This window comes from Eptatretus burgeri, chromosome 2 (genome assembly GCF_056783735.1).
Source record: "Eptatretus burgeri isolate ZD-2024b chromosome 2, Ebu_testis_v1, whole genome shotgun sequence".
Lineage (NCBI taxonomy): Eukaryota > Metazoa > Chordata > Myxini > Myxiniformes > Myxinidae > Eptatretus > Eptatretus burgeri.
Window position 1 is genome coordinate 66,316,077 of NC_140962.1, and position 21,317 is coordinate 66,337,393.

Sequence of the window (21,317 nt, forward strand, 5' to 3'; positions counted from 1 at the left end):
TGCAGTCACGTCTTGAGCATGAGCTGAAGAAAGTTCCAAAATTGAGGAAATTTTGGAACCTCATCAGGAAAAATGATGCGAAAATGGATGAGAACACACAGAACCAGTGAGTTGTCATCTCAAAAATGCTTGTAAAACTTGTAACTGAAAAGCTAGGATTTCATGTGCTGGGATGTTTTACCTATGACACATTTTCAAGACCAGAAAATGGGAGTGGGGGGGGGGGTAAGAAAAGAGGGGGGGAAGGGGAGTGGTGTGGTGGTGGGATTGTATTATATTTCTACTTACGCAGAGATTTTCAGGAAGAATTTGATCTCAAAATGCAATTGCACACCATGTGTTGGTGGCTCCCAGTCTGAGTTTGGGAGGTAGGTGGTTTGATTCCAACCCTGGCCGAACCATACCAAATAAGTTAACAATAGTGCATGCTGTGTGCTTGCTTTTGGCTCAACATTTAAGGCATAGTGTATGGATGCGCACGATTGGCTGTCATCCACGAGGGGGAGATTCTTCCTTAATCGCCTCGTATAGCACAGAGAGAAAAACTAACATCATAAAGATAGCATCACCGATAGTCATCGTTTCCTGGGAAGTTGCATCACTTCCCCCAAGATTAGCGGCTGTGTTTGCCTGAAGTCAAGTCCGATGTTGTCTTCTCTATTTGTCTGCAAGTGTGTGCGTGATTTGTAGTACAGCTCCTCAATGAGCCTTCAAAAACTCCATACACACAAACTGACTTTCAAAACACGGTGTCTGACATCCGCATAGTCAGATGACACAATGGAGATGTTATTTTCAAAGGAAACTCTTTGTATGTTCTTGTTTTCCTATACCTCATCTTTGGTGAGGTGGATGTCTTTAGAAAGGGGGGAGAGGGGCTCAGGGCTTTGCCTTTTAGAAGTAGCACTTTAGTGCCTACCCCAAGCTGCACAGAAGGCATTTCGAGTTGATCGCACTCTGTGGATTGATGTGGTGTGTGTAAGGATAAGTAGATTCCAGGTACGTATTTCTTCCAGGTTTTTAATCAGTCAGCTGGGTATTTTTTTAATTTTTTATATTTTTTTGAACCAACAATATGAGAGCAACATGTTAATTTTTGTGAGACCAGTTCGGTTTCCAGAAGTTTAGGATTTACAACATTGTACCCGATGGAGATTATACTCATCTACCTTTGGGATTTCTGCTTTTTAAAGTTCGTAGTCATTTACCTGCAGTGATGAGCTGACTTAATTTTTTGGTACTTCTTGTGCAAGAATTTTTTTATGTAAGGACACCTTGATATGCATTCCTCAAAAAACTTAATGTAAAACGAAAAAAACGTCAATAAAAAACGATATTCACTTCGGCATAATGCTATGAAATTGAAGATGAGTTCCTGGGCAGAAATCTCCAGTCCTAACCGAACACTCACCGAAGTAAAGACATTAAATGTTTAAATACAGTTCCTGTAAATATATGTTAAAGATATAATAACCAACTCATCAATAAAAACTGTAAATAAATGTTTCAATGAATAAATTATGGATGGTTTTAAGTAAATGCATGTGGTACTCACCAAAATCTGTGGCATGAAGTGAATGTCCAGGCCTGGGAGTTGTGGGTGTAGGTGGAGTGGCCACCGAGATGATGAAGCACTCGGCTGTAGTGCACTCGACTTTATTTTGTTGGCATTCCTAGTAATTGTCCTCACAGTCGAGGGAGGAAGGCTGAGCGCGTGGGCAATGCCCACCAAATGCTCTCCATGCTCGAATCGCTTCACCACGTCCATTCTAATGTCGAAACTAATAAATTTATGAGCTTTCTTGGTGGGAGTCTCAACTGGAGAACTTGAGTCATTTACCACTCATGATGAAGGGGTTTGGGAGAGTTTTGGCACAAAATACTATCAATGAAGGTCAGACGATACCTCTCATGAGTACAGTACAGACTGCATGTGACTGAGGATGAGAAAAGTGGTGTACTGTACATCTTACCGCCACTTCCATTTGCACGCCGGCACAAAATTTAAATTCAAATGAAATGAAATCCATGTAAACAAAATTTCACACAATTTCTTTTGTGTGAAAAAACAAATATAAAAACGCTAACTTGAAAATTCCGTACCGTAAATAGAAAATTGTTCAGCATTTTGTCGAAGACGTTGAGTCTCAAAAACTTAAATAGAATGAGTGTAAATCGAGGACTACCTGTTGTGTCATTTGTAGTAATGGCCTACAAAAGTACCTGTTTACTTTTGTTTATTCATTTTTAGGTCATCTCTACATCTCAGTAGAGATGACCTAATAAAGCCAGTCTCGAAATCTGTCCACCCATCCATCCACAATCAAACCGAGTGGAGACAAAGAACCAATAGTGGAATGGATAGAGGTCGATGAGACATGCACAACGATATAACTTTCAAGGTCGTCCAAGGTCGAGGTCAACGTCACGAGGCTGTCAAAGTTGCGAAAATCGTCGATTTCAAATCGTATCTCCTCCCTCATTTATCAAGAGAGATCAAATGTTATTAGTGATTCAGATACGATGGACTATTATCTAGAACAACACGAGCCATTTTTTTGAAATTTGCTCTCGTTCCGATTTTATAGTTTTTATCTGCCTCGTGGTGCGCCAGACACCTCAACACGGTCTCCCGCGCTGATTTTAACTTCAAGTTCAATTATGTTTCCACCTTTCGCACTGCATAAGGTTGATCGACACTGAAATAAAGCGAATTCGACCTGAAATTCACCTTTAATGAGGGAAATGCATCGAATGCGTTGGATGGGTGGGTGTGGGTGTGGGTGTGGGTGCCGAGATGCCGCGGATTCTGGCAGGCACGGGATGAAGCCTAGAATTGTCTCCTCGAGGGAATGCTTACTATTGGGGTCTGGGAGATTAATGTTTACATTTTTGAGCGTTTTAGAACACGCTTTACAGGTCTCTGTAAAAATTCCGGTGCAAAAGAGACGTTTTATGATTGTATAAAAAATATTTCGTCCGCCGCGTCACGGCTCGTCACATGACACCACACACGAGAACAGATGCGTCGTTGAGTCACGTAAAGGTTTTGCGTGTGTGCGCTGACGTCATCACGCTCCTCTACTCTGTGGCCAAGATACGACTTGATCGACACTGAAATAAAGCGAATTCGACCTGAAATTCACCTTTCGATTATAGATGCCCCTAATTTTATTTTGCTTCTGTCGACCTCTGGCAGAGATGACCGGCACTCCCGCTCGGGGGTATTTTTATTTTTAATTTTTTAATAAGGCTCACTTTGTGCACCTGGGTGGGTTTGAGGGTCGAGGAGTTGCAGCTGAAACCTGAATCCTATGCAGGTTCCTCCTGATGGCTTAATCTTTGCTTTTTGCTCGTTTGGATTCCTTCTGATTACTCCAATGCAGGAGTCTACCTCCAGTATTTGGTCTTTCATTTGATTTGAATTGAATTTATTTTAATACCATTCTGAATTAAACTGAATAATAATAAACTAGCCGAAACCCCATCACAGATGGATTCCGTTCATTCAACCACCCTCACCAGCTCACCCACACTCGAGGGACATGGACTGGACAGGGCGTGCTTGCCCCCGCCTACTCATCCCCCGCCACTGCCCCATTCCCCCCGCCTTCGATTTGCTTACCCCAGCCCAAAAATTTAATTACCCCAGCCCCGCCCCTGCCTCTTCACTCTCCGCCCCCGTCTATTGATTCCCCGCCCCACTTGCCCCCGGGCCCCAGCCTCCCTGTCCACCCTCTCACAACCCCACCTAATTCACCCCAGCCCCCGCTCACTCATCCACTGCCCCATTTCCCCCCGTCTCCCGCTTTCAATTTGCTTACCCCTACCCAAAAAATTGCTTACCTTGCCCCCCACCTCTTCACTCCCTGCCCCCGTCTCTTCATCCCCCGACCCCACCTCTTCACTCCTCGCCCCGTCTCAACGAAAAGTGTTTATTCTGCTTCAGAGTTGAAAGTTGACTATTGCCACTATGTGCGATGCACTCTTACAGGTACGAAGTTTCTTTCAGTCCAGGTCAAAGTACCGAGAAAAACGTGATGCGACCGCAAGGAGGAGCACAAAATTGGTCCTTCAGTATTAATATGTAGATACAATGTTTCTTGTTACATTTTTTTTGTGTCAAATTCACATTCTGAGGTAGTCAGCATCTGCAGAAGAGGGTTTTACATTGCAGACACTATTTTCGAGGAGTGGAATTACACCTCTCAGCGGTAATGATCTGTCGACGACAAACATAATGACGTCAGCGAATGACCGATGATGTCATGACGGCCGGACTCCTCTCAGTAGTGACGTCACCCGTCGCCATGTAAACGAATGTAAAACGAAAAGTGTTTATTCTGCTTCAGAGTTGAAGTTTGACCTTTGCCACTATGTGCGATGCACTCTTACAGGTATGAAGTTTCTTTCAGTCCAGGTCACAGTACCGAGAAAAACGTGACGCGACCACAAGGAGGAGCACAAAATTGGACCTTCAGTATTAATATATAGATACAATGTTTCTTGTTACATTTTTTGTGTCAAATTCACATTCTGAGGTAGTCAGCATGTGCAGAAGAGGGTTTTACATTGCAGACGCTATTTTCGAGGAGTGGAATTACACCTCTCAGCGGTAACGGTCTTTCGACGATAGACGTAATGACGTCAGCGAATGACCGATGATGTCATGACGTCCTGACGCCTCTCAGCGGTGACGTCACATGTCGCCATGTAAACGAATGTAAAACGAAAAGTGTTTATTCTGCTTCAGAGTTGAAGGTTGATTATCGCCACTATGTGCATTGCATTCTTACCGGTACAAAGTTTCTTTCAATCCAGGTCACAGTACCGAGAAAAACGTGACCTGAAATTCACCTTTCGATTATAGATGTCCCTAATTTGATTTTGCTTCTGTCGACCTCTGGCAGAGATGACCGGTACTCCCGCTCGGGGGTATTTTTTACTTGAGGTAATTAAAGTGGTATTTCCCATATTTTAGTGGCTGATAAGCTTGTAGAAGTTTGCACATACATTGATATGTGATTGGAATTTGCAGAAAAAAAAATGCATGTTATTTATACGAGTCTTTAAAAAGAGAATTGGGGGGGGGGAGGGGATGGTAGTGGAAAGATCAAAGACATAGTTAATAGGGATCATGGTAAGGGATGTTGAGGCTGGGATAGCAGTTGGCAATGTGGAGATCAACCCCTCACAGAGATCAGATGAGGAGTTGCCTGTTTTCTTAACAAGTCAAAAAATTAAATGGACAGGAGGTTGATGCTGAAGACCAAAAAAAAATTGTTTAGGCTAAGTATTCTTGAAAGTGAGACAACAGTAACTCCCCTTCTCCCTTCGTCCCCACCTTTATGGTGCTCCTGTGAGATGAGATTTTTTTTTCAGTTGCTTTACTCCAGGTTGGCTCATGATGCTGCAATCCCAGGTTCAATTCCCATATACTGTACTGTGTTGATTTGTCCTTTGTCTTCAAGTTTCTTCATGGTTCATGTAAAATAGTTCTTTCAGAATGTCCTTGTCATGCATTAAATGATTATCCATGAACTTTAGACTTTATAACAGGGTTAAAGGAGAGGAAGAAAGGGGTAAGGGGGAGTATCAGGTATCAGGTATCAGGCAGAGCGATAGTTGGCATTCTTTATATGGGACAATAATATACGACATGCACTTAATAAAACCTGCATTCTGCTGTTTAAACCTTAAATCTTTTTTTTTTTAAAAATAGGATGCAGCATTTCATTTCAGTTTGAAGCACAAATTGTACTTTTTTTCTTTTCTTTTTCTTTTGGTTATCAGAGTGGAGCAAGAACGGCATTTTCTGTCTCGGCTTAACAAGAAATTTTTGTCTATTCTTGATTCAATACCAGAAACAGGTAAGAATTGGTTGCCTTTTGAAAGATGTTTTTTCACGTTTGATCCCAGTTGTCACCTTTCTGAATTTTGTCTGCATCACAGGCCCTGTGCTCATGGACAAAGTTCATTATTGTGAGAGATTCGTCGAACTCATGATTGACTTGGAGGTATGCTTAAAACGTTTTCCACAAGTCCAAAAATACAAGCAAAGTTTTAAATAGTTGGACTGCTGAGAGCATGAGAGTGCAGCACCATCATGCACGTTATGGGTTGGGATGCATGGTACATTGCTTTACCGCAGAAAGTGAAAGTATCGAAAAGACAGAGCTCAATGGGTTATCATTTTGGGGTGTTTTCAGGCCTCATGTCGGTATGGCATCAACACGGCAGCACATAAAATACTATTTCATTGATTGAAGTTTTTGGGTTTAAGTTCAATTCACATGGCAGTAACTCATGGCAGGAAACACCACGTCAGAAAAGGGAACACACGTCATATGAATACACAGATGTGTATACATATACTTTTGTTTGTACGATAATATTGCAAGTAAGTTTATCCTTAAAGTCTGTTGAAGTAGTTTTTGGGGTCAATGCTCGTGAGGGAGGGGGGGGGGGAGAAAAGATGAGGAACATATAATATATTGGACACAAATTTAATGATCAAAAGCATGATTTTTCAATTGCAATATCACAAGTAAACATTGGCCATCCATCCATCCATCCATTGGAACCATACTCTCTGTGCAGAGCGTTGGTGCTGCCTTATCAGTCTCCTTGGCTATTGGTCACAATCCTGGACGGGTTGCCTCTCCGACACAGGATGCCAGCAAACTGGTGCTCATTTTGCCGACCTTGGAAGGATGACAGGCCGAGTCAACCCCACCTGGTATTAATTCAACAGCTGAGTAGGAGTTGAACTCAGGGCCCTGGGATCCCAAGCCCACCACCCTCACCATTAAGCCAACACCAAGCATAAACATCGGCCGCATATAGCATAATGAGATGATCTCATCAAATTTTTAAAATACATTGAGGCAGGTACTTATTATTCGCTGAGTCTTTCAGCAGGGTTCCAAGTTCTAGCCTTGGAACCCTTTGGAAAGATTAAGAAAGATTAAACCCTGCTGAAAGACTGAAATTACGATCTCACAGGTAAACTTCGGCCGTATACATTATTGTCCAGGAAAAAAAAATCACCAAAAAACAACTTTATTCGGCGAAAAGGCATTTTACATTATATATTTAATTACGTACGCGCATTGCGACAAAGGTTCCAAATTGAAATGCTTCAACATAAAGGCATTTTGTCCAAATTTGTTCCATAATTAGTGAGATAATCATTCCAACAGGGAAAATTGCAATCATTAAAAAATAAAAATCCAACACGTGTAACATATTCTAACTTCTAATTCTAACCTTCAAACAGGCCTTACTTCCCACTCGACGTTGGTTCAACACACTGCTGGACGACGCCCATCTGGTGGTCATGTGCCACCTGTCAGCTCTGACTCGGAGAGAGAAAGAAGGCAAGCTCTTCCGGCAGGTACAATATTATCCCAGATGAGTTTTTCCCAATTTATTATCCTTCCAACAAAAATGAAAATGTGGGCAACTTGTACATCATCATACGTGGTCATGTTTTATTAACACGGTTATCATCATTTTTCTTTGGTGAGGTGGGAGTAGTGCTGCCTTTTAATAGTAGCGTTTTCTTTTTGTGGCTTCATTTGCCCGTATACCATTGCTCTTTCATCTGGAATCGTGAGCAACCGCATATGTGGTGTGGGATTCCGTTGGTTTGGGATCATTTTCTCAGACCTCACATTGATGCTGTGGAAAATATTCGCTCTCGCCAACCTTTTTTCACATTGCAAAAAATATGTCACTGCCACTTGGTGTTTTGGCACTGACAGAATGAGTTTAAACACTTTTTAGATTTATGAAGACCACTGTATTTTTTGTCTGACCTTTTGGGCAAGAATGCAACCTTCTCTGAAGTAATTTGCAGCATTAGACGACAGAGCTGTGACTGTCCCTTTTAGCTTCAGATGTAAAATAGGCATCAGTTGTCTGTACAAGGTTCACAGCATGGTAATTTGCACTCGGCTTCTCCTATCATCACTTTGCATATCATGCTGTGCCAAAATTTATGAAGCTTCACAAGATTAATGTGTTGTTTTTCTTTTCCGAGACTTGCAAGTTTTCATCACTGCACGTTTCATTCAAACCACCATAGATTTTATTTTTTTATGGAAATCGCCCCAAACAAGGCATGTAAAGCCATTCTAAGTCAGGGGCTAAGGGAAGGTTTGATAAAGCTAAGGATAAAGCAAAACAAAATAAAAGAAATAGAAACATAACAAAAAACATCCAAGACACAGGAAGCAGCAGAAGTAGGGTGAAATGCAATGGAACCTCAAAGATGTAAGAAGTAGGAATTGACATTCCTCTTAAAGCGGGGTCGATCGTAAGGATAATGGCAAGCACGTTACAAGTGGTGAATTCCAAAGCGAGACAGCACGAGGGCGTAAACCGTCTGCATAGCCTTTCAGTCTGCACTTTGGATCAGCTATATCACATGGATGTGTGGAGATGGCACACCGAGTCTTGCGTCCAAACACTCCTACAGGAGGAACCAAGTTAGAAAGTCCAGCAGAACATTTGCCATGAAAATATCTGTAGAACAAACTAATAGTGGTAACTGACCTACGGTGAGAGAGCAGTTGAAGAGTTGAACCCATCGCCTCACCAACCAGGTTAACGATGCATTTCTGCAGCCCATCGAGTAAAGATAAGTGGCAGGCTGGTGCTTCATCCCAAATGTGGCAACAGTACTGCAGGAAGAGACATATAGTTTTCTTATGCAGGTACAATACAGCATCAGGAGCTAAATACCTCTGTGACCGATAAAGACAACCAACTCACTTGGAAGCACTCCAAGCAATACCAGCAATGTACTTATCCCAACGGAGGTTCGAGATGTCCAAACCAAGAAGCTGAAGCTCAGATGATTCTGTTAAGGTTGAAGATCTCTTGTGCACAGAAGGGGAAGACCTGTTTCTGGAGCGAGACAAGGACAACAATTTAGTTTTCTTTGCGTTGAAGGTTATCAGCTAGTTATGCCTCCACTTCAAACACCATTCTCTAAATAATTGCCGAGTGAAGCTCCAACCTCATCTTGAGTAGTGTTGAGTGAATCATCATATGTACAGTAAAGTGAGGAGTTATCAGCATACATTGCCCGCTGAGACAGAACATTATCAGGAAGATTATTGACTTAAATAAGGAACAGAATGGGACCAAGGACAGAGCCATATGGAACACCAGAATTGATGGAGCAAGTAGGAGCAGATTGACCTTCAAGTACCACTTTCAATTTGTAAGGAAAACCAAAATTATTGAATGCATCACTCCAGATACACCATATGACTGAAGCTTGTGGAGCAGACTCTTGTGCTCCACTTTATCAAAAGCTTTTGGGATATCCAAAGCAACTAATCAAGCGTTTTGAGCTCCAATGCCCTGTTGAAATGATCCATAACTAATGATAGCAGATCACCAGTGGAGCGAGAATTGCGAAAGCCATACTGGCAGTCAGTGCGACGTTCATTGTCCTCTAGATGGCTGAGTGGTTGTTTATTGATGAAGCATTCAAATACCTTACTTATTACAGGAAGCAGGCTGATGGGGCGATAGTTTGGTTCAGAATGCTCATTGGCACCCTTGAAAGCAGGGACAACAGATGCCACTTTCCAGGATGAAGGAAACGCCGAAGCAGACAAGCACAGGTTGTACAGCAATAATCGATGACAGTTCAGGACAACACATCTTCAATAGAATCACAGGCTTTCCATCAGGACTATTCACTTTCGAGGCATCTACAGTGCAAATAATTCTGGCAATCTTCGGAGTGATAAATGGAACAGGAATATCAGAGTCTGTACAATATGGAAAATCAGGAAGATGGTGTCCCTGCTTATTGAGGGTAGAATAAGAAATAAAATGATTTCAAAAGAGGTTCGCCTTATCCCGAGGTGAAGTAACAACCTCAGGCACATGAAAGAGAGGAGGTAGCAAAGATGTATTGCTGTTGAGTACACTGTTGGAAATCTGCCAAAAGTCCCGAGAGCCAAGTTGCTGGGTCGCAATGGAATCGGCTACAGAAGATGCATATTGCTGCTTAGCATCCTCAAGAACCCTTTCACAGAGGTTACTTGCTTTATGGAACAGACATTTGGACTCCAGAAATCCTTGCCCATGGTACTGCTTGAAATGGTGGTTATGATGAGCAATTGCTGACGCACAAGTTGGAGTGAAACATGCATGGGAATGAACCTTCACTTGATAGGTATGTGAGAGAATATAAATGTCCATACCACAATTCATCCCAAATGTGGCAACAGTACTGCAGGAGGAGACATATAGTTTTCTTATGCAGGTACAAGACAGCATCAGGAGCTAAATACCTCTGCGACCGATAAAGACAACCAACTCACTGAAGCACTCCGAGCAATACCAGAAATAATTTTTTACAGGCTAAAGGTAGAGAGTCCTTAACATAGATGCCAAGACCACGAGAAGGAGGATGATCAAGTCGGTGAAAAATGTAACCAGGTAACTTGAAATAAACGGAGGAGAAGCCACTGTCCAACCGACACTCAGAAAGAGCCAGCAGGTCAGGTGAGTTAAGCTGAACAAACGATTGCACAGAAGAAAAGTTGGAGCGAAAGCCCCTGACATTGGAGAAACAAATATCAAAGGATTTGAGCGTCGCTGCACACAGGCTGGTGGATTGGCACGTGCAGGTAGAGATATGTTATTCTGAGATTGTATAACCATATTCTCTGTCATAAAAACACATAATAGAAGAAGAAGAAGAAGAAGAAGAAGAAGAAGACATCAGTCAAAGTTACCCAAACAATTCACAAGCCAGTCTATGAGACTAATTGGGGTCCCACAAACTCATGCGAACACATTGTCATAACAATGCCACTCTGATGGCTTCAGGAATGCAACCGAAAATGGCTGCATGGACCACCCCCGTGCATGTCCATGGCGGGACAACCATTTTGACATTTTTCAACTGTTGATAGATCAGTCTCTCAAAGCATTACCAAAGAGTTTGTAATCCTGAACTACTAGGTAACCATGACCTGTGACATATTTTTTTTCCGATACCCTTCAGAGAGACAGAATTAGACATCCCACAGGTAGTCCTGGACAAGAAAGATGAGAGACTAACTGAGACTAGAAATGGCAGAATAGAAGACAAGAAAGGAGAAGATAAAGACGAAGAAGAATAGAAGAAGACGACAAAGAAGACTGGCTGGTGCCATTCACCTTGTCCTGAAACAAGGAAAATCCTCTACACAGGACCACTGTGAAGGTGTGGGTGACTTGGCCAGATGGAAAAAAATTAATTTTCCTGTCCCCAAAGATGTGGCTACTCTTAGTCTGGCTCCTACCCATTGACCTGCCGGACTAGGTAGGACCTACCAGGAAGGAGCAAAGCTCCTGCTCATATAGCTCTCCGGGTGACAGGAGCACACAAGCTTCCCCACGATGATGAATGTGGTCGTCACAATTGGGGAAGAAATTCCTCCTTTTTGTTGTGTATTTATCCTGACATAGTAGTACACATTTTGGTTTGCACTGCTCATTACCTCTGCCACCGTATGGATGGAGGTTATGTTTTCACCCGTGTTTGGTTGTTGGATAGTCGATCTATCTACCCTTATTGTCAGGTTTTCGGTCGTTATGTCTGTCTGTCTGTCTGTCTGTCTGTTTGTCTGTCCAGGCTAGTACTCCGTTAATCGTAGGCCGATTTTGATGAAACTCTGGTGGTAGGTTCATACCATGACCTAGTTGTGCGCATTTGAGAACCGTTGCTATGGACCCCTCGGTTGCCAAGCAACGGGCCTTTGAAATATTCTAAAAAAATAACAATATCGAAATTCAAAAATCAAACTATGATCGTTTGTGGGCAACACATTCAGCCTCCTTGACAAAAAAAATTCAGCCCGCTCCCATGAAAACTGTCGGAGAAGATAGACTTTGAATGAACCCTGGTCGAAAAAAAACAAAAAAACGAAGTTAGTTATATCTCAGAGACTACGAGTCAGACATACATGAAATTGGTATGGTAGGTTCATAGTATGTCCTATTTATGTGTGAGAGGACCGTTGCTATGGACGCTTTTGTTGGCTAGTAACGGCTGAAAAACGACTAAATTCGACTTGATCGACTACCCATGTCCGCCTACCGGCTTGTTTGTCTGTTTGTCTGTGAGCAGGAGATCTCAAAAGGTTATGGATGAATTCAGATGAAACTTGGTGGACAGGTTGGATATGTGGTGAGGTCGACATTGGTGAAAGAACTGGATACTGGAATTTTTTTTAATTTTCAAGAAGTTGTGGGCAGGTTATGACAAAACTTGGTGGATGAGTTTGGTAGGTGACAAGAACAAGCCAATTCGATTTTGGTTAAGATTCAGATCCGGTCTATTCGTGGGATACAAAACATAAACTGTTCAGCCTGGCAGAGGTGAGCGCTTGGACTTGCTTGTTTTTTTGCACTGAGTGGTGTTAATTTTTTTTTGAAATTTTAATTTGTAATAGTATGTGCAAAGCATGCACAAGGGGAGGGTGTGACGTACGGCCGAGAAGAAATACTACCTTTTATTGTATAGATAGCCAAGTGGTGCTGAAGGTGTAAACATGGGACAGATATGCATTTTATAATGGGGGAATATATATATACAACATACGACCTTCCTCAGTTTAATTTGGCAGTTCTGCCTTCCACTAGATATGAGTAATAACTCCAGTTATTTAATGTGGGTGATTTGCTTTGGGTACATGATTCATGATGGCAACTTTTGAGTGTAAAAGACAAATATTTTGCTCTTGTCCCATTTAACCTCCCATCAACGTGTCCTCCGTGATTCCAGTGACTCGTGACTACCTCGTGTGTTGCCTGCACTCAGCACAATTATTTTTCGTCATATTTTGAAATGGCTTTTCCATTTAAAATATCATCATTTCGCACATTGTCGTTGAAAGTGGGATGAATATTACTCCTGGAACTATTTCACGTTCATCGAGGTCCTAAAATTGGTGCCACGTGTACATTTTGACAAAATATATGCTTGTAAAAAATATTTTGGATGCAGCCTGTGGCTGCTGTTTGCATCATTGTTGGTCTGCAGTGCCGCTGGTACTCATTTTGCCAACCTCGGAAGGATGACAGGCTGAGTCAACCCATCTGGTGCTATCTAATGGCAAGGGAAGGGCTCAAACTCAAGACCCTAAGATCTCAAGTCAGCCACCTTTACCATTAAGCCAACACCAGGCTTAATTATGCTTACAAGTCGTACAGATGGACTTTTGATTGGTAGCTTTCTTATCTTTGAACTAGGTCTCTTCAGAATTTGCTCTCTGACAAGATTGAACGGGACAAATAGTTCCCATTCTGGTGTATTGACAGCAGAGTGGGAAGAATGGGTGCTGTTTCTCTACCCTGACATACAAATAGGGGTGTAAACCTGTTAACCCAGCTGTCATGTTTGCACGTTCAAGATGCTAAAGATCCAACGGTATCGTACCATTATATAATTTGAGAAGTGTCTTTTTGTGGGTTTTTTGTTTGTGTCTTTGTTTGACGATTCATTCCTAAACCGCTGGATGGAGTGAGTTGAAAACTGGTGGTTGTCCTCTGAGTGTGCAGGAAGGTTTTAGGCAATAATAATTTCATTGGGTTTGAGGAGGGGGCAACATGCAAATTCTCGATGTACGTGTGCATCATGTAGCGCCACCTGGTGGAAGCATGTATTGCAAGGTGGAAATCACAAAAGCTTGGGAATGAACCCGTCCGCAAGGACGGATACTTTGCGAGTCGTGATAATTAAACAAAATCAACATGAATGTGTTCACTTTCACTGTGCTGTGGTGACTTAGATGGTGATATTGCAACATTTGTGTCGTCGTGCAATTCTGCATCGCATAATGTTTTACCATGGCTGCGTTATCCTATATTTTGCTGCACGATGCTATAAAATGCTGTACTATGTCACGTACTCTACCCTTTGCTGAACTATGGTGTATTGTGTTGTATCAACATCCAAGTTGAGTCGAGAGTCTGTTCCACAGTCAGTGTGTCATGGGTCCAGTCTTGTTCCTTTCATACATCGTTGACATCTCCGAAAAGCGTGACCTTTCCTGGCTGACCATTTAGCAAAGTTGGCCTCCAAAGACAGCTATGGACTGGGTGGGCTTCCTCCATCATTCCTTGAGAAATCGACGATTCAGAGCCGCCAAGTCCTCTGTCTATCCATTGCTCATTGGAGTACTGTTCTTCCTTATGTGCAAATGCCTCAGCATCATATCCGTGTCTCTTCGATTTTGTGAAATGTAAAGCTCTCAACATTATTTGTATCTCCTGCAGTCAGGCCAAAGCACAAGGCCTGTTCTGTTTTTAACACCTCTCCTGGGGTCGAGTTGCATCTTCTACACCAGCCCTCCTTCCTACCTTTCCTATATCCTCCAGAATTAATGGGTTATTACATTGATCCCCTGCACCCACCCCTCACCCCAAATCGTAACTCACGATCTTTCTACCCCCATGAACCCTACCTGATCCAACCCCTCTTACTTGCATATCACTGTTTCCTTCTTACCTTTATTTCCTCTTTTCCTGTTCGTTCATTCCCATGCTTGTGTCCAACTGTTGTCACATTGTCCCTCTGTTAAGGCCCTGTCACACCTTGACGATTTAGCCAACGTATGCCTGACGTATGCAAAATTGGGCTAAAACGCCAGCACACGTCGGATACGTTATGGGTAAGTTTGTATACGTTAAGAGCACGCTGGCAAACGTCGTAGTACGCTGGCAAACGTCGTAGTTCACCGAGCTGTTAGACAAATTTTCCATGCTTGAAATTTCCCAACGTATGCCAGCGTATGACTCACACGTTCCTCAAAATGCTGGCCATAAGTTGTAGGCACGTTACGCGATCGTTGACACACGTCGACACACGTCGATACATGTTACTTGTAAGTTACTCATAAGTCGAAACATGTCGAGGTAATGTTTAGCGTACCCGAAACTTATTTCTAACCTATGAGTAACGTGTGTAGGCACATTACACGATCGTTGACACACGTCGACACACGTTACTTGTACGTTCCTCACAAGTCGAAAACACGTCAATGTAATGGTTAGCGTCAGTGTTCCAGACTCCCTGGTTTTTTTTTTCTTTTTTTTTCTTCGGCATTACGGTGATGTTAACACTTCGATTTCTAGTGCGGTTATAAGATAATATAATTAATAGGCTGCCGCTCAACGATTTAAATCATAACCGCACTAGAAATCGAAGTGTCAACATCACTGTCATACCGAAGAAAAAAAAACAAAAAAACAAAAAACAGGGAGTCTGGAACACTGACGCTAACCATTACGTTCACGTGTTTCGACTTATGAGTAACTTACAAGTTACGTGTGTCAACGATCACGTAACGTGCCTACAACTTATGCCAGCCTATGCGGAACGTGTGTCATACGTCGAGTCCGTCGAGAAATTTTCAACATGCTGAAAATTTCTCGACGTACTCGGCGTATGACGACGTATGCCAGCGTACTACGACATATGCCAGCGTGCTCTTAACGTATACAAAACTTACCCATAACGTATTCGACGTGTGCCAGCTTGGTTCAGCAAATTTTTCATACGTCGGCATACGCTGGCGAAAACGTCAAGGTGTGACAGCGGCTTCACACTTCGATGTCTAGTGCGGTTATGATATGAATCGTCGAGCCGCAGCCTATGAATAGCCTACGCCACGTGATCGTCGGCGATACGCTGCTGCACGCTATGCATAAGTTAGACTATCGCTGGGCATTGGTTGTGAACGCCGACAACACGCTCAGCATTCGTTGGTATAAGTTATCTATGTGCGATTAAAACCTTCTGTTTACGTTACTAATACGTTATGCGTACGTCCAACACGTTATTATACGCCCAAAAATAAAAAAAACATCAATAGTTCAGCGTACGCCAGCGTTTTAGATCAATATTGATACATTGCCATACGCTGGCTAAAATGTCAAGATGTGACAGCGGCTTTTGTTTGCTCTTCTATGAGGCTTTATTTTGTGCACAAAATGAATAATTTAAAATAAAATACTGAACCGACCTGTGCTGCCCTGCCTGTGATATTTTCCTCTGCCACCGTAGGTGAAGGAGGTTATGTTTTCACCCCTTTCTGTCTGTTACTTGCCGGAATCCTTCGGATTTCGGCAATTATGGTGGTCGGTTGTGTGTTTCATTCTGTTTGTCTGTCTGTCTGTCTGTCTTTTTGTGTGTTTGTTTACCCTGTAGCAGCCACACCGCTTCAGCGATCATGACCAAACTGGATACAGACGTCGGCCATGGTCCTACTTTGACACTTGTCGTTTTTGGTGAATCTAGGTCAAAGGTCAAGGTCACCGAAAAACCGAAATTCTTATTTTCGCAATAACGTCCGCTAAAATGGTCGTATCGACTTCAAACCAAATCCAAAATGTGCATCTTCCAATACTGCATCCAACCATATGTCTCATTGTGGTGTCACATCAACACCCTTCTTCGCGGTCGGGGATCGAATGTCGGAGGGGGGGGGAGGTCGGGTCAAAACTTTCAAATTGCGATTAAAAACACCATTTCAAGTCCGATTGACTTCCAAGTTATGATCATGACCAAACTAAGTGCTTTAACTCATTAAACAGTAGCACTATCGACTTATAAGAACCAAATTGATTTCCAGGTTTTTGTTTTTTCAGAGATCATGGAGATATGACAAAGTTATCCTGGCAATTCCTTGCTCAACGAGCAATTTCATTTGTTTGTTTATCTGTTTGTTTGTGCGCTGGCTATCTCCAAAAGTTGTGGAAGGATCCAGATGAAATTTTGTGGACAGGTTCGGTGTGTGACAAGGATGAACTGATTATATTTTGGTGAAGATCCGGATCCGAATCTGGATACGAGAATTATTTATTTTTAAAAAAGTGATTATTCACCATTGAGAGATAGGGCCAAATACGATATAGTACTGTAAAGCATGATATTTCAAAAATTTCCATATATGATTGCAATTTGTTAATTAAAATGATTTCCATATATGATTGCAATTTGTTAATGAAAATGATTTTATGTTCTCGTGACTTTATAATGATTTTATGATCCCGAAATGTTCTCGTGCATCAAGCATTACATGGTGGAGGTATGCGCTCTACCAAGTGCCCTTCTAGTTTAATCAATATATTATCTCATGTGCTTTACTCCTTTAAAGCAAGCTATCCTGTGTTACGTATGGCTAAGCTTTAAGTTTGCTTTACGTAAAAACCTAACAGCTGTAATTTAAATGCTTGTGCGTGCTACATGTGATTGGTGGGGGGGGGGGGGTCAGGGGTGAGGGCTGGGACGAGAACTCGGTTAAGTTCATGGAGCATGTGTTGAGAATACAAATTGCATCCAAGCTACAATCAGTTTTTTTTTTTGTGAAGATTTTCGATGTTTATCATATCTTGTGTGTTATATACGCAAGTCTCAGCGATGGGCATTGAAATATTGAAGATCCACCATTTTTTTGTGAGGTTCTTCAGTCAGATTAATAGGTGATATTGAGGTCCACTCACTGATTCATCACGTGCTCTCCCTTTCACAGCTCCTGGACATGTTGAAGTTTTACGTTGGATTTGAAATAAATGACCAGTCTGGCAATGCCTTAACTGACCGTGAGATGACCAACACACATTATGATCGGATCACATCATTACAGGTAATAATGTTTAAATTTAAGTTGTCTTAAAGCTGGGCAGGTCACATGTTTTTACATAAACGTTTGCTGTTTTGGACCATGGTGGAGGGAAGGGTGGTTCAAAACACAAGGAAAATTAATGCTGTATAAGCACATGGGACATGGGGAAGTTTGTGAGCAATCTTGGAAATAAAATGGGGAGGGAACAAAAAGTCGTGTGTGTGTGAGAAGACAGAAAGTTGAGATGAAGTATTTAAAGTTTTCCTTCAAAATATTTATTTAAATTAGTTCGAGGAAAAAAGGATGATCGAGATTGAGCGAAAGAAGGATGAAGAGCGAAGAATGAGTGAGGGGGATTTGTGGGGGGGGGTTCCATATTTTTTTTTGAGGAGTAAAAGGGAGAAGCATGATAAGGAATGCTGTGAGGACGTTGCGTTTTTGACCTATTGGGGCCAGCACATCTACAGGGAGCATCACCTACAAACACATGTTTCGAGCTGATTGGCTGTCATCAGTAGAGAAGATTACCCGAGGAAGAAGGTCAGGGCTCCTTGGGGGGTTTATATCACATGGTTGCTCTTCACTGTTGTAGGACTGGAAATCATGTTTCACACCCGACATTTCCACATTGAAACTGACCATGATTTGGCACCCTGACACATAAAAGTAGTTTTTATTTAAATTTTCATATATATGGCAGGATACCTTTTGGCTCTTGGAGGTATTTGCAGTCACCTTTGTTGAAATCTCGACCCGGCTATTAAATTGTTTCTCTGGTGGTTTGCAGGAATCAAAGGATGTTAAGATAAAGGACCCATCTGCTGGCATGAGCTGGTAGATATTAAAGATCCCACGCGATGTTTCGTAAGGAGTCGGTGAGATTTTGTCGTTATCCTAGAACAAATTATAAATTCATGTCATCTGTCAAATGCTTGGCCTGGCCAGCCAGTCACAAACGTTCCCTGCAGACACTATGAGAATGTAGGAATAGTTTGGTCATTAATAAAGTAAAAGTAACGGTGGTGGTGGTGGTAGTTGTGTTTTTTTTTTTTTTTGGTCTACCAAGTCGAGGCTCGTGTCAGAGCGAATACACAGAAACGTATAACAAGGCAGTAGACGAGAGGGGCAGGAGTGGGAAGCACAAAATAGTGGGGAACAAAGACACCAGGATATCTGTGGAATGGAGAGGGATGGGGTGGGCTACACATGGTAAACAAGATGGTACTACAGGGATTTTCAGGAAGGAAAACGGAATTTGAAGGAGGCCCGTTTGGGGTGGATTAGCGAGGGGTAGTAAAGATCAAGATTTTGGATGGGGAAAGACATGAGGTGGTGGTGAACAGATGTTTTGAAGACCTGGAAGGAGGAGTGGGATTGAAGAGAGTATGGGAGTTTGTTCCAGAGGTGGGGAATAAGGGGAATGAAAGGGTGAAGGTGAGTAGTGATTATTGATTTTGGCAGTTTCACTAGAAGAGGGTTTTTGACGGACCTTGAGCGACCTGAGGAAATCTCGGGGGGCAGGGGGACAGATCACAGACAGAGCGTGGGGGGGGGGGCAAGGGCGGAGTGGAAATGGTAGAAGACAGAACGACCGCCGACCTGCCTCGGGTGAGAGAGTGAGAGACCCAAAGACTCAGCTTCGTCGCGGGAGACACCGATGATCCTAAAAGCCTTGGTTTCCACAGCGTGAAGACGAGCTCGGTGTGAGGAAGGAGTACCACCCCAGAGGGAGGAGCAGTACTCCATCAGACTGCGGATGAAAGCTTTGTAAATGGTTGGAAGCTCAGGTGTGCCAAGGAAGGACTTTGCACGATGGAGGATGCCCAGTCGGCAACTGGCTTTGGTTTGGAGGCCAGCTTGGAAATGCGCTCTCCCAGGAAGGATCGTGGCAGATAGTGAGACCCAATGGCCAGACTGAAAGGACTTCTTCAAGAGAATTGTTGAGAAAGTAGATGGGGGGGGGGGTTCCAGATTGTCCTTTCGGAGAGACATGGTGAGAGTGTGAGATTTGTCAGGATTGAAAGACATATTCCAAGTGTTTGAGCAGCTTGTGATTTTATCCAGGTCTGCAGAGAGTGAAGAGGCTGCTGCTGCATGTCGATCACAGGGAAGAGATATGGTTCGGCAGAGGGTACAGTCATCAGGAAAGAGATAGAGGATTTTCCAGAGAGTCAGAGAGATCATTGATGAAAACCAGATATAGAATGGGGCCCAGAACACTGCCTTGAGGAACTCCAGCCTGGACCGGAAGAGGGGATGAGAGGACTCCATCAAAGGCCACACGTTGGCTGCGACAGGAGAGGATGTCTGCAAGCCATGAGTGGAGATGTCCTTGGATACCATAGGAAGAGAGTATAGTGAGCAGGGCAGGGTGCCAGACCATATCGAAGGCATGCGATATGTAGGGAAATGGCACTGATTTCATGTCTGGCATTGAGGATCTCCACCCATTGTTGGGAGAGTAGAAGCAGCATACCCATGGTAGAGTGACTTGGTCTGAATCCAAGTTGATGATCGGAAATCAAGCCGTTGGAGAAGAGGAAGGATTTAATGTCTGAAGTGATTGATGGATTCCATAACGTTGCTGATGATTGGGAGAAGGCTGATTGGTTTGTAGTTGCAGGGATTTGTTTTTGCGCCTTTTTTATGCAGAGCGGTAATGTTTGCTGATTTCCAAGCAGATGGCAGATGACCTTGAGCAAATTAGAGGATGAATAGAACAGAGAGAGGGTGAGCAAGAGCAGCAGAGCAGGTTTTGAGGACACGTGGGCTGATGCCGTCTGGACCGGTTGCAGAATCTGAGTCGAGGTTTGACAGCAAGCTCTCCACCTTGTCAGAAGAAAAAACCGTGTACAGGAACAGCTGGGTGTGACTGAGTATGGTGGGTACAGAAAGTGATGGGTTTGGAACACAAAATTTGGAAGGAAGCAGAGTTTAGGCATTCAGCCTTTTCACTGCAGTGTCAGCTGTGCGGCCATTTGAGGTAAGGGAAGGGGATGGAGGGGGAACAATCACCAGAAACAGACTTAACTAGATGCCACCAGGATTTCGAGGAGGGAGACAGGTTTGAGAGTTCAGACTTGAGATTGGAAAGATGTTGTTTTCTGGCTCTACTGAGGTTAGACACACTTGTTCCAAGCTTTGTGGAAGGAACTGAGATTGCCTTCAGTTGGATTAGCCTTCCATGAGTTGAAGGCAAGTTGTTTCAGGACAACTACCTCGCCCCGAGCTTCAGTGTACAATGGGCGGGAGGAAGGGTAGGACATCTGAAGACGAGGTGGGATAAATCTGTGGAGAGAGAGAGAGAGATTGAGATTGAGATTGAGATTGAGATTGAGATTCTTTGAAAGAATTCCCAGGAGGAGTTGATATCGGAGGAAGTAGAGATGGGAGACCAGTCGAGAAATTTGATCCCTGCCAGTCGGCCTAAGTGAAATGCCAGACTCGATGGCGCTGAGGTGGTTCTCTAATTCCAGCCAGAGAGATGTCTACTTTGACAAGCATGTGGTCAGATAAACCCATTGGAGAGGAGGGAGAACAGCAGACATTTTGTTGACAGTTGATGACAGATTGTAGAAGAGCTCGGTGAGAGGGTCAGATGGGGAGCAGGACACAAAGAGCTCGGTGGGGAAGGGATGAGTTGCAGTGGGGAGTAATAAGAGAGGGTGCAAA

General features: G+C 43.1%; 1 protein-coding gene across 5 annotated transcripts in view; it reads left to right on the forward strand.

The window, feature by feature from the left end:
- Window positions 1–21,317, forward strand: part of AQR (aquarius intron-binding spliceosomal factor) — a 184,372-nt gene that overhangs the window by 53,067 nt on the left and 109,988 nt on the right. For all 5 annotated transcript variants that reach the window (XM_085869606.1, XM_085869603.1, XM_085869604.1 and 2 more), the window contains exons 9-13: window positions 6–106; window positions 5,794–5,870; window positions 5,953–6,017; window positions 7,280–7,396; window positions 17,553–17,666. In XM_085869606.1, coding sequence (XP_085725732.1) covers window positions 6–106; window positions 5,794–5,870; window positions 5,953–6,017; window positions 7,280–7,396; window positions 17,553–17,666 — 474 coding nt within the window. The remainder of the gene's footprint in view (window positions 1–5; window positions 107–5,793; window positions 5,871–5,952; window positions 6,018–7,279; window positions 7,397–17,552; window positions 17,667–21,317) is intronic.